Below are 16,257 nucleotides of genomic sequence, written 5' to 3'. Positions count from 1 at the left end.
TTTTCGAAAAAAATCGCGATTTTTTCCCAATTTATCGCCGAGGGTCGGGGCAACGCGGTTTTATAAGGGATGCTAAATGTTCGAAATGCAATTTTTTTTTAAAGAAACAAATAATTTTTGAGTGGGGCAACTTAATGATCAAGTCTAGGCCCTAGTATTGATATGCTATTCATGGTAATGTTAAGAGAAAGTAGAATTTTAGATTTCATTCAAAATCCAACAGACTTATCAATTTTTCAGGATTTCAAGATTGGGAGATTGTAATGTTTCCAGGTGACACCACCTGCCCGAGCTACCCATGCCACCAGTAGAGGACGTGGTCTACCTCCTATAGTTCCTACTTCTAGTTCTTCAGCTTCTACAGCACAGCAGACTCCACTGCCAACTCCACCAGCACCAGCATCTACATCTAGAGGGAAAGGGAAAGTTGTGGCATTTTCTCGCAAGAGGGGCAATGGAAATCAATAGGATTAGACTTTAGTTATTTTCTTCATTTTATTGTATATGACATTATGACATGATGAGATACATTATTATATTTTTTTTTTATATTTTGAGGCTGAGTTGGGACTCAGGAGTCGGGACTTACTATTCAAGACATGATTCAATGTTATGTGTGATTTTAGCACTAGAAATGATATTAAACATCTTATATATTACTTCTTTTATCATATTTATGTGTCAATGTATTTATTTTATGTTGTAGATGGTTTAGATTTAAAAAAAAATTGAAAAAAAATGAATATTTTTGTACCAAACATTTTTTTCCCGATAATTACGATTTTTTCCTCGCGCCGATATTATCCCAATAACGATTAATGCAACATTGATTGCCGGTTCCTATTGAACTGGGAAGTTATGGGGATTTCCTTGAACTCTTACTGGGAATTAGGGCCAAAGAACATTTCCCTATGGTTTAACTTATATGTTGCAGCATGGCATGTTTTATTGTCAGAGTACCTAGCATATTGTTGGATCCCTTAAGTCCAGTCCTAGAGGGTGATTGTCAACCCAGGGTATTGTGGACAGGCTAATTGTCCACTCTGGCTAGAATTCCCAGCTTACTTGCTGGCATGTGCCCTTTTGCTGACCTCTTTGCTTGTATATTTCGTAAAGTTCTTATCCCAGATGGCCCACAAAATTCTTTTAGGAAAAATATAAGGGTTTCTATGGAGGCGGATTAGAAGAGGAAGCTTGCCCAATTAATTTTTGTCCACACCAATGATGGAGTTAAACAACAGAATGTTTGGTTTTTAAATCTTTGGAATGCCTACTTTCACTGTAAAAATGAGCAGCCATGAACAATGAATGAAAACAGTAGCATCTCAGGAAATAGAAATGACAGTAGCAAAAGATAGATTGAACAATGATAAACAGGAAGGAATAAGGAGGGTTTCACCTCAATGTTAATCCTCTTTAGATCACAATTCCTCTTCTACAAAATATTCATACAGCAGACTTTCGGGTGGCCAGATTAGTGTGTTTGATGTTCATTTCCCAGTAGTATGTTTCTGTTGATTTAGATCTCTATAGCAGAAATTTTGATTGGTTCTTTCAAAGCTTGTGACCTCTAGACTTTAGGTTAATTTTAGAGTACACATAATCTAATTTTTGACACAGGGCAATGATGGATGGGATCCCATCCAAGCTGATTCTGAGCCCACAGATGGAGGGGGTCAATCCCTGAAGGTAGAGATCCTCCACCTGATGCAAATGCTATTCCCACAATGGCTTGATATGGCTTTGTATGCTGGCCAACTGGCCTGATTTTGTTTTTAGATCTTGGGTTTATTAGCTTCTGCTTCCTTAATGGTGAATAAGGATTTTGGGACTCTCAGGCATCCATTTCAATCAATTGATTAGGAACCATAGCTTTCAGCATTATTCTTGTAGACACCGTTGAAACAACATTTTTTTTTGGAATAAAACTCATGTACTATATTTGGAATCTTAATAGAATCAGGAGGCATTTTATTCAAGCCAAAAAAACAAAAAGCATTAATAGTTATTAATCAGCCTCAACTATATAAAGCATATATTAAACCTGCATCCCCTTTATTCATTTAACAACATTCATTACATGCTGACATGGCTGTTCAAAGTCGAGGGATACCTTCATCATAATTAATCTTTCAATCAATGTGATTTATGAATAGCACAGATTTCAAGGATAATTGTAAGTTATAAGGATGATTACAGCCTAGAATAGGTCTAATTTCTGAAAAGAAGTTATAAAGAACAGACAAACAGAACTGAATGGCCCTGACTTTGTAACTTACCCTTCCTAATTGGCATATGGATGAAAATTCCTTCTGATTTTCCATCTCAGCACAAATAAGCTTTAACTCATGTACAACTGTTGCAGCATGACTTAATCTGCCACACTGAGCCATAAGAAGTGACAGCATGAATGTTCGTCCAACACCAAAACTGAATGATATTGAAGCTGAGACAATAGTTTGAAGTGTAATCACCTTACGGAAAATGGTAGCAAATTCAAGGAGATGCCGAGGGATATGCTCTTTACAGTTTAATATCTGAAATAAAATCCGTCTAAATGCAATGAAAGGCTCAAGTAAATTAAACTGTAACCGCATTTGTTTCAAAATATATTGCCAATCCGCATTAAACAAGCCCAACTGCAAAATCAGTGAGAACTATTGATCAGTAATAATGATATGATAAAAGCTTCTGTGTGTAAGCACAATAAAAGATTCTTGCCATGAGAGAACTATTTACTCCTTGAGCATGTGAGCTTCCATAATATTCATGCAAGATACATTCTTTAAATTCATATCTAAAACAAATGCTGCTACAGTTATTCTATGAATTTGTTTACTGCTATGCATACGTTAGGTATCGGGAATTGCATTTCTTAGATGGTTACAAATACATCTTTTCCAACAGAATATATACATTCATGATATGATAATATCAGTCAATCCCTATATCAACATAATTGAACAGTAAAAATTATCTAGAGATTTCCTTGTGTGGTTTCCATTCATTTGTTCAGTTATATCCTAATGTCCTACTTACCTTTAACAGTCGCTACATGGAAAGACATTTGAGAGCCTCGAGAATCTTTTGCATTGAATCAAAATTACCAGTCAACATAAAGAACACAAGTCAAGAAAAACATCTGAAAAAATGAATAGGATGTTAACCCATACAAGATACCTTTGAAATGGTTATCCCAAGTGACCTAAATTGGAAAAAAATCATTTTTAGAATAACAGGCAAAGGACTGAAGACATTATAGTGCATAAAAAGAAAGATATACTGAATCTGGAGTATGGGAAGAAAACCATTGTAGCTGAACGTTGGAGAGTATGGGGGAAATACAAGTCTAGCTGAACATTGGCTCACTAGCGAGTAAGAATTGGAGATACTAAATTTTGAGTATGAGAGAGAAACAATAATAGTTCAACCTCAAATTACATGTAATTGTTCAACATTCTACTTCAGAAAAGATAATGTTGTTAATGTCTACCAATGACCGAAGAATAGGTTGAAGGGACTAGAAAATGCAACCAGTTTACATCAAATATGTGTCTGCTAGATTTCTTTGTACTACTTAACAAAACAAATAATTTGGCCATTACACCAACATGCTTAGATCTCCTTCTATTTGATATCTCAGTGGTTACAAATTTACAAGAAGAATTTATGATCTATTAATCTAAAGTTCAAAATATTTTTCCTGAGAGTCGAGTGAAATTTCCGCTCTGATGTAACTTCGAAAGAGAAATGTTAAGGGATTTTCCAATTAAAATACTTAAAATAAACATAACAGACAAACCCCTAACGTTTTAGAATATAGTCATACAATAAAAAATAATGTAATTATGAAACAGATGCAATGCCTAGCTCAACCACAAAGGCACTGAGTATACCTGCTCAGAAGATGGAACAAAAGGTCCAGAAAATATAGTATTCTTCGGCTCATGATGACTTGCACCATGATTCCCTGTATACATCCAGCGCATTCCCCACGCCTGCGAAAGGTGGTCTAATATCTGTGAATAGAAAACACAAAATTCCATTAGCTAACTTCCATGCAAATTTCCAAAAGTTCAATTAAAATACTTAATTTTCTTCTTGTCATACCTGAAGTTTAAGGATGACAGAGTGGATATTTTGAGTACTTTCTCTACTTGTATGGGAGATATATGAAACCAACTCCTGGATACATAATAACACATATCGGATCTTATATACATGCATCCTTGACACACTAGGAATAATTGTAATCACTGCTCAAGATTCCAATAAATGTGCCTAGGATGTACATTTTAAATCAAGATAATATATTTTGGGATTGCAAACATAAACACCTTCTTGGATTCTTTAAGCTTCAATCCGAACGTGTGAGCATCACCTTCTTCTAGACATCGGAGGCAACTTGAAGAAAAGCAATAATGTGAGTCAATAACCATTAAAGAAAAACAGCTTACATTAAGAAAATAATCTTCAACTAACTATTGTGGACAATTCGGTAGCAACATCACATCCCTAGTAATTATATGCAAATTTGTTACTTAGAGAATGTTTGAACAAGATGGAATTGCAAATGTTTGGTATTCACTAATTATGTACACAACAAACTTGCATTTCTTTCAAATAGGTTATACATCCACAAGCCACACACAATAAATGAAGAAGAACCTTCCACAATTGTTGCACTTAGAGAAGTTATACCAAAATTGACAGAAGAAACAATGGGTTAATGAAAAGAGATATAAAATGTTAGGTGCACGGATTGAGTGGGAAGGAGGTTCAGACTTGAAATGTCAAGAGCAACAATTTTGTTATTGATAAAATCTGATGTTCTATGCTGTCACAATCACTTATTACAAAACTTCTTTATGCTGCAATATTAGTTAAGCAATTGTAGATAGAACATAAACCAAATGCACAATGGAAGACAGCCAATAACAAAATGAGACACAAAAAATCTAGGTCCAAGGACTAGGGCAAAACCCACAAGGGGAAAACCCAACCTGATTCTTCTTCTATTAGGTATCAATTGTTCAACGGAGATAAAAAAGTACAAAGAGAGATCAAGAGAATGAGTGACTTCACCCAAATATGAACAAGTTGTAGCATGAAGATCATTGATAGAACCTACTGATGCAAACACTTAATCAACCTTCAAGTTTTGCTCTTATTCTCCAAATCTCTCTTCCTCACAATCTTCTTCAAGTCTCTCCAACTCTCTCTCTCAATTTTGAATCCTTCTTTCACAATGCACAAGTAGTGAGGGGAGAAGATATGAGGCACATATATATAGGAGCAACATATTCATGCCATAAAGGAGAAGCATGCCTTAGACTCTAGAGTAACTCGCATGCCAAATAGGGAAGAGTAACTTAAGCCATTATGGAGAGAGGTAACGCATGCCTTCAAAGGAGGAATTTCACATGCCTTCAGGAGTATAACTCATGCCCTTTTAGGAAGTGCAACTCATGTCATTAAGGAGAGAGGGTAAAGAATGTCATTTAAGGAGAGGTATGCATGCCTTTGTAAGTTTATGTATTTAAGAGAGAGTGTAACATATGCTTTAAAGAGTGCGTAAGAGGAACCTTTTATGACATGCCTTCAATGAGTGTGTAAGAGGAATATGCTTAAGTCTTTAATGAGAGAGTAAGAGAGAGTGTAATGTAGAGTCATGTGAGACATTAAGGAGAGAGAGGTGCGAGTATGAAGGTAAGGTGACTTGAATTTCTTTTTGATAATAATATCATAAGGATAATGATAATAGTAATGACAATATTGATAATTAAGTCAAAATTGAACTATTAGGATTGATTAATGATAAGTTGACTGATTTTCTATCAACTATACTTGATTACCAATTGATACAAGACAATTTACTATTTTTGGGAAGTCATACTTGACATGCTAGACATGACTTTCTATTTTTAGAAAGTCACTCAAGAATTGTCAGAAATGAAATTTTATTTGAGGAAATCCATCCATGAGTTACCAATTTTCAACAGTTATATAGATTTGTGCCATCGATGATCACAATCTCTTTGAATGTCAATTCAATGTGGGAAGGAGGAAAAAAGGTTATGCTTGTCAAAGAGGGAGGCAAGGAAATACAATAGTGGAAGTAACTATAAATGGAACAATAATAAACACTAGTGTTCTCCAAATCAAAAGATAGTAGGTAAATATGATAAAGAAGGCCAATGGTACTACATTTTTTAGTGTGGGATATAGGGAAACCACAAGGCTGCATAAAAACCCAGCAGAAGAAGCCACTACCATACCAATGATTCGGACCTAGATATCACAACAATGACTATAGTTTGAAACATGAACAAGTGTATTTTTTCAATCTTATACACATAAAGTGCAAATGACACTCCAATAAAAGTCTACGAAACTAAGCGATAAAGGAAGCTCCAACATAAGAGGCCAAGGAAGTGACAAAAGAAGCTCCAGTAAAATAACTCTAATCTTGTTCCCACCCATGTCCTGCATTCTTCATCATTGGTTCAGGTTCGAGTGTCACAAGTCCAACTTCTCCTTTTCTTGACATGACATATTCTGTTAAAATTGGAAACTAGGGCCAAACTCCATGTGGGTCATCTTATTTATGGAAGTTGATATTTTTCTTGGATTCCTCTCTCCGAGAGGTGTAGGATTGATCTATAGATCATCTGATTCCGACATGTATTTATGGAGATATCAATTTATTTGTGTTATTGACAATTTGTCAAGGTCGGCCAGCGACCAAATTACCCCAGCTCAACCTCAACATTGCATTATAAATAGAGGTGACCTCAAGTCATTTGGAGCACACACATCTCTCATGATCTCTCTCCACTCGTTCGGGTTTGGTGGAAAGAGAGGTCAAGAGGGAGACCTAGCTGCAGTCCTAGAGAGGAGATCTAGCCCTAGTCGAAGGTCTAAAAGAAGCGCTAGTCGTAGGTTGAAAAGAAGCCCTAGCCACAGGTCAAAAAGAAGCCCTAGCCGCGGGTCTAAAAGAAGCCCTAGCTGCAGATCCTAGGAGCACTAATACATAGTCTAAAGAAGCCTCTTATTCGCAGCAAGAGGAGCTCCAATCTGTTGTCTAGAGAAGCTCTTATACGTAGCAAAGGAAGTCTTAATCCACTGTCAAAAGGTGGCCCTAATTACACAGTTAAAGGAGACCCTAATACGCAGTTGAAGGAGATCCCTAGCAGTTGTTAATGAAGGATATTTGGCTGCAGTAAAGGAGAGACCTAGCAGCAGCAAAAAGGAGCCCTATAATAGTGTGAAAGAGTCTAGAAAATTAGCGTAGTAATTATGTGATAAAGCCACATTGTTGTAGGTGATAACATGGCCTATTTCAAGGTTGTCTGGGCATGATAGGGTTGTTCTTGAGCTCGATTAGCAAGGTAGAAGAAGCCGCAAAAAAGAGGAGCAAGGGGCTGTTGTTTAAGGGTTGATTGGGGCACTAATTGAGGGGACTGAAGTTACAGTCAACAGCTGGGCTAGGTCGTGGGACATAGCTAGCAGTTGGAGACCTTCAAGAGCTACGTTCAAGGAGGATAGCAGCCCTATAAGGCAGCGTATAGTTGGAGGGACTGTGTGAAGGAAAGCCGCAATCAATAGGTGGGTTGTTGGGTGTATTTAGGGTGTTGTAGCAGACAGAGTTTGTGCCCTAACCAATGACCAGGTTTGCCAAGAAAAGAACCAGTCCTTGCAGCATGTAAAAGGTGCGAGATTAGCAGCTTTGATGCAACGAAGAAAGGAGTGTCTTATGGAAGGAAAGCCACAGTACTCTGGGTGATTGGTTGAGTTGTTCTAGGGCTATCATTTGTTGTATAGAAATCTTCAGTCCTTGGTGTCAGAATTGCAACCTCATTGTGTCATCTTCATGGTGAAGATCTTTGATGTTTGATCTCCTATTTGGCAAGTCAGTATTGACTTTAAATCATTTGTACTATCTCTCTCTCTGCTAAACTATTAAAGAAAATAAGAAGATTTGATCAAGGGATTCCCCACATTGGGGTTTGTCCCTAGATGGTGCCACATCTTGTGTCCTCTTGTCTTGGCTTGTCTTCTCCTATTTATGTTTATGTTTTATCTGCATTTTACTATCATGCTAATGTGATTGCTAATTGATATTGGGCTAACAAGAAAATTGAAGTAAATTTCTCTTAAGCTTAGAACACACCAAAATTAACATATTCACCACCTTAAAACATTCTAGCTTCCACGCCATTTCCTGATTACTTATGCACCTAACATCTTAGTTGTGCCAACTTCCTTCTTACAAAAATATTCTATCACAGTTTTTGCATGCTCACCTCCTCAACTATCTTCTATGGTTTCTCAACCTTACATGCCTCTTGATACTCCTGCATCACCAATTGTAATATGAAGTACAAGTGCCATGATATTGAAGATAGTTTAACTAGCTAATGAAGTTGCCAATGTTGATTTTATTATAGCTTCGGTCGGTATTAAAGTCGGCCCAAACGAAAGAAATTTGAATTTTGAATTTTCACCTCCAAAAATACAAGTCGGCTCCATATTGTTCAAGTCAACTATCCCCAAAGGACACACCTATTCGAGCTCATTAGTTCACTATATAAAGGCACTCGACATCCTCCTCAAAGGACACAATTTGGATCATACAAACTTAACATCTCTTGTTCATCTATGTGAAGGAGACACAAGAAAAGAAGGCCGAAGTTGACCAGGACAATCCAACATTTGACCAAGCCCTTATTCTCTCTCTTTTTGACCTCGCACATCCGGAAGAGGCTGAAATTTTTTGTGAATAGTTCTTTGCAACAAGACAAAATTTATGTGGAGGAACAGGAGCCGAAATTTGGCATAGTCAACCAGATTTGACCGAAATCTTCTGGGAAGCAATCTCCCTGTTTTGATGGAAGTTTGTCCAAGATTGACTTGGGTTTGGTTACTGATCAGACTTCATTTGACTGGGAAGTTGAGATTGTATCTCTTGTTGAATTGAATATTTTTTTAAGAAAAGATTGTTGGGTTTTTCCCTACTTAGGGTTTTCCCAGGGTAAATTTTGTGTATCTTCTATTTGGTTGTCTGTTCATGATTCTATTGTCATTTCTGCTTTACAGTTGAGATTTTCTATGTATAATTGCGTAATGATGAATGTGGCACAAGAAGAAATAATTAAGAAATCATTGGAAGTAATTATCAGTCTAGAAGATCATTAAAAATCAACAACCAGAGATTTGCAAGAAGTGGTCAAAATGGAAAAGGGATATGGTATGAACGTGGCTCAACCCTAAAGAAACTACGTGAAACCCTTGCAAATCTCCTTTCCGATCATATAATGCATCACCTTTTATGGGAGATGAGGAGAGGCATTGAGGGAGACACTGTATGGGGTTAGGCAATCGATAAAGATACTAATTGTGCAAAATGAGTTTGCCTCAAAAACCAATAGCGGAATGTGGAAAGAAAAAAGAAACCCAAGTTTGTGGAAAACAAGGAAGCAGAGTGGGAGTTTCTTTCCCCCATGTGGATATCCTAGCAGGGTGGAGTTCTCTCGAGAAAACAAAAATTAAATGTGCCCATGCTGCCAGCTGACAAATAACATAAGGGCGGATGGCATTTTCCCATGGGAAGAAAAGTAGTGTTAAAGAATGTGTAGCTATGGTCAGTCTTCATAATTATCATTGTACTCGAGAAGAACAAAATTATTATTGTTTCTAACATGTTCTCCATGCTTTTGATTTGGCCAAAATGTTTTTTTGGAAAGAAGAAAATTATTATTTTATTTATGTTTTAAAGTGGCTCCATAAGTGCTAACTCGGATCAAATGATGGCTAGTTGGCTTGCCTAAAAACTCACTCATTCAGATCACATGATGGCTATATAGAGAGCTTAATTCGCTCTCCTTCATATGCAATTGGAACACACATACATTGCTCATTTTCTTTCCTATGTGAAGTGGTCTGAGATCTATAGATCTGGTCATTAAATTTACGATATAAAATCAATGATTAGAGATATGCTCATTGTACTTATGATATAAGTCATAGGTTCGATATCTACTCATTATACTCAGTGAAGCACCACCCGAATAAGACTTGAAATTTGTTGAAGTTTGTAAGTCTACCAGTTAGAAACCCTCCATGCACTTTATCTGATTTATTCCTACCTAATTGTTCCATTACTTAACAACTTATTTACAATGTAAATACTGAAAATAAATACTAGTGCATGCTCAACATATTACAGATCAACAACTGAAGGAAACAGAAACAATCACACTGAATGACACTGTTATTTTTGGACCAACGTCCCCGGAAAAACCCAATGCGGGAAAATCGGTGCAGCTATCTGAGGGTTTTCTTATTAAGCAATTCAGAGTACAATCTGGGTACCAAATCCAACTTACCCAACAGAGAATTTCCTTGGTAGTAGTACCTCTCAATCTGAGACAAATGTCTCAGCTGAAACCTCGGATAAACCTTCCGGCAGCTCCTCAGTGCCAATCTACCCCAGAAACCCCAGCATCTACCTTTCTGGACTACGTCGGCCTCTCTCTGCCCAGTGTTGGCCCTGCGTCAGCCTTTTGGCCCTCTGTGTCAGCAACGCTGGCCTCTCTAAAGCAATGCACAGCCCCCGACTGCCTCTATGTGGCCCTGCATGAGCCCTGCCTACTACTGCGTCACTCTCTCTGGCTCCTCCATTCTCTCCCGGCACTATGTCTCTCTGTACTCAATGCCCCTCAGCTGCAACTCCGCTCACTGATTCTATCTCTCTTAGCAAACACCGCTGTAGAGAATTGACTAATCACTCTGGTGTATTCTCCAAGTGACCCTCAAGCCTCCTCTTATAATTTTCTCGTTGACACATCAACGGTCGAGATTAAATCCCTAATTGACAACTAAGATTAGATCTGGCTTGATCCATGTCTTTTGGACCATTCTAACACAGTTTTATATTAACCACATTAATATTTTAATTTCCCTAGGTTTAGACTTAGAGACTCCATTAAAAATATTAATTATTTTAATATCTCCTGAACTGTTTAGAATCTTCCCAAACCCTTTCTGGGTATTGGAAATCTCATGTGCCCCAGCCTCTCCACCAAATTTCGTGGCAAGAGCACATCTAATGCTACCCCAAATCAACACACTCTCTTAGCGAGGATAGTGCTCTAGCAATACTCCTCACTGAGTATTACTCTAATCATCCAGCATCGGTCCCTGTGTCAATGCTAGGCCTGCTGCCCACCATCCTCTGCACTGTTGTATCCTATACTGCTGCCCATGGTTCTGCCACTGCCACTACTGCATCTGTACGACAGCTCCCTCTGCATCCGCACTACTCTTGCTTGAGATTTTCCCACATCTCATCCCAATTCGGCAAAGTCGCCCTGCCCAGGATATTCTGGCCAAAGACTTTCCACTCATCTGAGCTGAATTGAGGGCCAGTCTAACCAACTCAGAAACTTGAGGCGTAGACCCTACAATTGCTAACTCATCACAGCTCTCCTAAAGCTTCGTGAGGAACAGATCTATGTGTTCCCCCTTCTGCATCTATGCAGATCTCAGTTTCTGCTCTAAGAACATCTTTCGTTGCTCGAAAGATCCCTGATACAACTTAGACAATGGATCCCACATCTCCTTAGTAGTCCCTCTGCTAGCGATGTGACAAACTACATGATCCTTCACTCCGTTGAGGATCATTCTCTCTACCTCCACCATTTCTGCTTGGTACTTCTTCAACGGATCTTGATCTGCAGGCACAGCCACCACGTTGTCGACATATGTCTTGAGGCAATGCTCATCTAGAGGGAATGGCATCCTTGCCTTCCAGATGACATAGTTAGATGCTCCATCCAATTTATCTTGAACCCTCAAACCACTGGTTTCCATCTCTGCCTCAAAAATTTCGAACTGCTCCTCTCTGCTTCCTACTGTTGTTGCTCAGCCAATAGGAAAACAGACTTCCTGGCAGGAAGTGTACTGAGGAAAAAATTCCTCACTATGCTTCTCCTCTCTTATGACGTCTTTCAACGCAGCAAAAACGGCCTGCAAAAAAACTACGTCCCACCAGCTCTTCCTCACATTGAGGCTCAGCGTTGCTCCCTCTACCATGGCAAAATTTCAATCTGGAAGCCCTTCCTCTCTGTCGACTCACTCAGAGAGAGACTGCCTCGAAAATTTTGTCCTCCCAGCTTAGACATCACAATCCCTCTAAGGATTCGAACTACTGCCTCCTGCAACTTTTTCGACCTCTTTTTCTGCTCAGCGTTGGGTTCTCTGGCACTATTCTTCTTGCATCACATGCACTACTCAGATACCATGTGAAAATTCCTTACACCTAGGAATCCCTACTTCAACAACTGATGATATTTCTCCTACTTGTTAAATTTACATGAACAAGCTATTTGCAGTTTCCTATGGCAAACATCGAAATACATACACTGCAGCCTACACTAATTAAATAATATATCGAAACAAGAAACTGAACAATAGAGAAAGATACACACAAATGATAGTTGTTTTTGGACAAACGTCCCCGGAAAAACCCAATGTGGGAAAACCAGTGCAACAGATCTCAGGGTTTTTATTATTAAGATGAAGTATTTCTAAATACAACAAAAATACAACTACTGGATACCTTCCTAGCAATCTAGTTATGGAGAATATCACTTGGGAGAAGAAATTAGTGAGATTACCTCACTCTACACTACAAGACCTGGTTGATTCGGCAGCTGAATCAACAAGTTCACCAACTACTTCTGCGTTGCCCCTGTTGGGCCTACATCAGCCTCTAAGGCTCCACATCACCTCTACTAGAGATTGATTTGCTTCCAAGAGCTAATTCCAACCCTCCCGACTCAAAAACTTCAACCTCTCAGCAGATCTCAGACTTCTGTGTGGAGGCCTCTGCGTTGTTCTCTATGGGGCCTGTGTGAGCCCTTCCTGGCTCTGTGTCACCCTCTTTGGCCTCTGCACTGCCTCCTCTATGTATCTCTCTGCCTCTCTACTGAGTATCGTTGGCTCCAGAGAAGATCCTCTAGCCAAAACTTCTTCTACCCCTCACTGTGTGATCACTACAAATTGCTACGTTGCCTCTAGCTTCGGTAATTCGATCTGATTGATCAACTCTCTATGTGTTTTCCAAATGACCCTCAAAACTCCTTAAATAATCTTCTCGTTGACATTCAACGGCCCAGATTAGAAGCTAATCAATGGCTAAAATCATTTATGCTTGATCCTCGTCTTCTTCTAAAAGTTACACCCATAGTTATATTAATACCCATTAATTATTTTAATTTCCTATGTTTAGACTTACGGTCTTGTTAACCACTAGAGTGGCACCTTTTGATTATATGAAAACTCCATGCCCAAGGATGATCCAGTTTTTTAACTCTACTTCTATCTTCTCATCATCTTTCTTATACCCAGATTCCTCACCTTGCGGGGAATTGCAATAAGTGATACTAGTAATGATGACTTTTTGAGTCTGTAACAGGCCTAGGAGGTTGGGATTCAATCAACAAACGAGTACACCTTGGAGTATTTTTTTTTAATTTGGTTAATTATCCCTTCTTTTTCAGATGTGGATAAATTTCTGGGTCTTTTCACTCACGTTTTACTCCAAAGTCAGGATGACGGTTTCAAAGTTGAGCCCCTAATACATCTTAGTGTCTAGAGTTGATGTATATTACCATACTAGATCACACAAAATTTTTGTGGGATTTGGTTACGTCTAGGTAGTCATTTTTTATTTTTTAGATTTTCCGCACTACGTAAATTGCTAATAAAATTGCATTTGCAATGTAATAAGTGATGTCTAGAGAAGTTGTATGGGGTATGAGTAATGAAATTTGCACCTCACCCTCAACTTTCTATTATGACACATTTTGATGGGTTAAAAATGTGTTTTGAACCCTCAAAACCCACTTTTCCTAGGTTTAGGGGGAAATCTGGCAATGAATTAAACCCGAAATTATATAAATGGAGAAAAAAAAAATACACACACATGCTAAATGTTGAGGAAATGAGGTGGAAAATTATGGGGGAGTTAAAGTGAAGTCCCAAGGTGATTTGGACTCCTAAAATCAAGGAAATGATATGTGCTCAAATAAAATCGAATTTCTAGCAATAAAGGAGAAAGTTGCTTACTTGGAAATTCGAATTTGTTAAGTTAATGCACATTTGGAAGGATTGGAGAGAATATTTGGTGGAGATTTTTGTGGGAAATTGTTCCCACATGGGTTACCACCCATATGCACTTGTCATTCTATCATAAAGTTCAAATTTGTCACGTAAAGGAAGAAGAAAATGATGTCCACTTGCCAAAATTTGATTTTTACACTTGGCACTGGAGCTCCATTCAACAAATTTGAATTTCTCTTTGAGATTGTCACCTCATGCCACTTGTTTAATCACGTTTACATTGAGATTAACTCCAATGCCATTTGTCATTGTCATTCTTCATTGGGATTTGCTCCCAACTCTCTATATAATAGAGCCATGGGCTCTCATATTGTATCATGTAATAAGTTATTGGACTTGAGGAAACTCTATCATTTTGTACTTGCATACTTTCTTAATACAATCAAAATTTTGGAGACGTTTGGCTGGGGTTATCTTGGCGTTATGAGGTCATGTCCTTTCATACTACTGGTATTGTATTTAATTTCTTTCGCATGTTAAATTAATATTAATTTATGCTTGCCATCTTGCTTGGATTTATGTGTGCAAACTATCTTGCACATATCATTGATTGAGAGTAGTATTCTAGGGATAAGTTTGCCAATTCATTTTAGGAAAATGGCTTGGTTTATCTTATTCATTATATTGCTCTAATTTTGTGCAAACTAATACATGTTTAAGTGTGCGGCAAAGATCTTTTGTATTGTGCGCAGAAATCCATCTAGAAGTGGAAGAAATCTCATTTAGATCAACTCACTCCCAGAATCACAGTGATCCAAGACTCAGCCATTTTTTCGCTTCAAGTTTTCAATCCAACGAAGAGCAAAAGAGAATTCTTTTAATCTATAGCTACTTGATCACCCATTTAAAATTCAAAATACTTCTTTGATTCTATTTCTTTCAAAGTTATATCTCCTATTCAAGAGTCATTTCCAAAGTTAGGCAAGTATGGGGTTCACTGCCATTACTTGAGCTAGTACTTTGTATATTAAATTATAAATTTAGTTTTGATTTCTTTTTTCTAATTTCACACTAACAATTTGTTTTTTTTATGTTTTGCAGCCCATAAGCTTGAGCATTGGACAACAAGGAGCTTGAGGAGAAGCTTTGGAAAACTACTGACTTTTGTGTATGCAGAACCCCCTCATGCTATCCAAACACTGATTTCTAGGGAGGCCATAAGCACTTGGGAAAGAGTTGCAAACTCATTGAAGCCGTGGGCCTTTTGAGCCTTGTGAATCTCTTTTGGAAAGTTGTTTCCATCTTCAATTTTGTTGTTGTTATATTTTTTGGGGGAGAGAGTCTAGCTTTGTTAGAGTCCCATCTTTGCAAATATAGCTCTCGTATTGTGGGTTGCCCTCTTAGAGGCATTTTTACCCAGTTTTAGCGCTAATAAAAGATAATTAAAAAAATGTTGGAGGGAGCTTGGGATTTTTCCCATGGCATCCTCCTTCCTCATTTATAAGAGGGATTCTTGTCGGTGGCCTAATCTTGCATTTAGTTTTTTTTAGTTTTTTAGTTTTTAAATTTCATATTGTGCATGCTTAAAATCAATACATTTCACTCCACATGCAAATTTTTACTAATATTGTATTTAAATTCCCACATGCATACGCTCTCAAGTTTTGCAAACTATTTTTCTTTGAAACATTTGGATGAAGCATTAGTTTAATTTGGGGATTTAACACAATTTGCACTTCATCTAGGCATTTTAGTATAGAAAAGCCTCAATCCTCATTAAAACTTACCTCCAACTTAAGTTGGTTGAATTGACTTTCAGGAACCCTCTATCTCTATTGACTCCTCATTGTGAGATCCATTTGGGCGAGGATGAGGTCTGGGGACTAGAGTTCAATTGTAACTTTGTCGTAGCACTAATTAATAAAATAAACCAAGAACTCATTCCACCATATTTGTTTTCTTTGAAAAGTTCTTAAATTTCTTGCTATCTTGATGGTTTAAAGTCTCACATGCAAATCTTATTTCAAGAGGCACTTTGGATGCAAGCATTGTAATTCTTTTTAATTTTGCAACAAGTTTAATTTTTCTTGTAGCTGGAAATTGACTCATCTTGTGGTTTAATTATTGTCA

At 37.7% G+C, this 16,257-nt stretch overlaps 1 protein-coding gene across 6 annotated transcripts in view; it reads right to left on the bottom strand.

Moving 5' to 3' along the window:
- ATM (Serine/Threonine-kinase ATM-like protein) overlaps window positions 1–16,257 on the bottom strand; it is a 533,430-nt gene that overhangs the window by 193,005 nt on the left and 324,168 nt on the right. For all 6 annotated transcript variants that reach the window (XM_089417581.1, XM_089417585.1, XM_089417584.1 and 3 more), the window contains 5 exons: window positions 4,338–4,404; window positions 4,111–4,185; window positions 3,897–4,019; window positions 2,475–2,639; window positions 2,280–2,384 (listed from right to left, as the gene is read on the bottom strand). In XM_089417581.1, the coding sequence (XP_089273707.1) occupies window positions 2,280–2,384; window positions 2,475–2,639; window positions 3,897–4,019; window positions 4,111–4,185; window positions 4,338–4,404 (535 nt within the window). The remainder of the gene's footprint in view (window positions 1–2,279; window positions 2,385–2,474; window positions 2,640–3,896; window positions 4,020–4,110; window positions 4,186–4,337; window positions 4,405–16,257) is intronic.

Source organism: Pinus tabuliformis, chromosome 3_2, assembly GCF_031772625.1.
Source record: "Pinus tabuliformis cultivar Carrire ecotype Pingquan chromosome 3_2, CPIR1, whole genome shotgun sequence".
Lineage (NCBI taxonomy): Eukaryota > Viridiplantae > Streptophyta > Pinopsida > Pinales > Pinaceae > Pinus > Pinus tabuliformis.
Note: the sequence above shows the minus strand (reverse complement) of the source record. Positions and strands in the feature narration are given on the sequence as shown.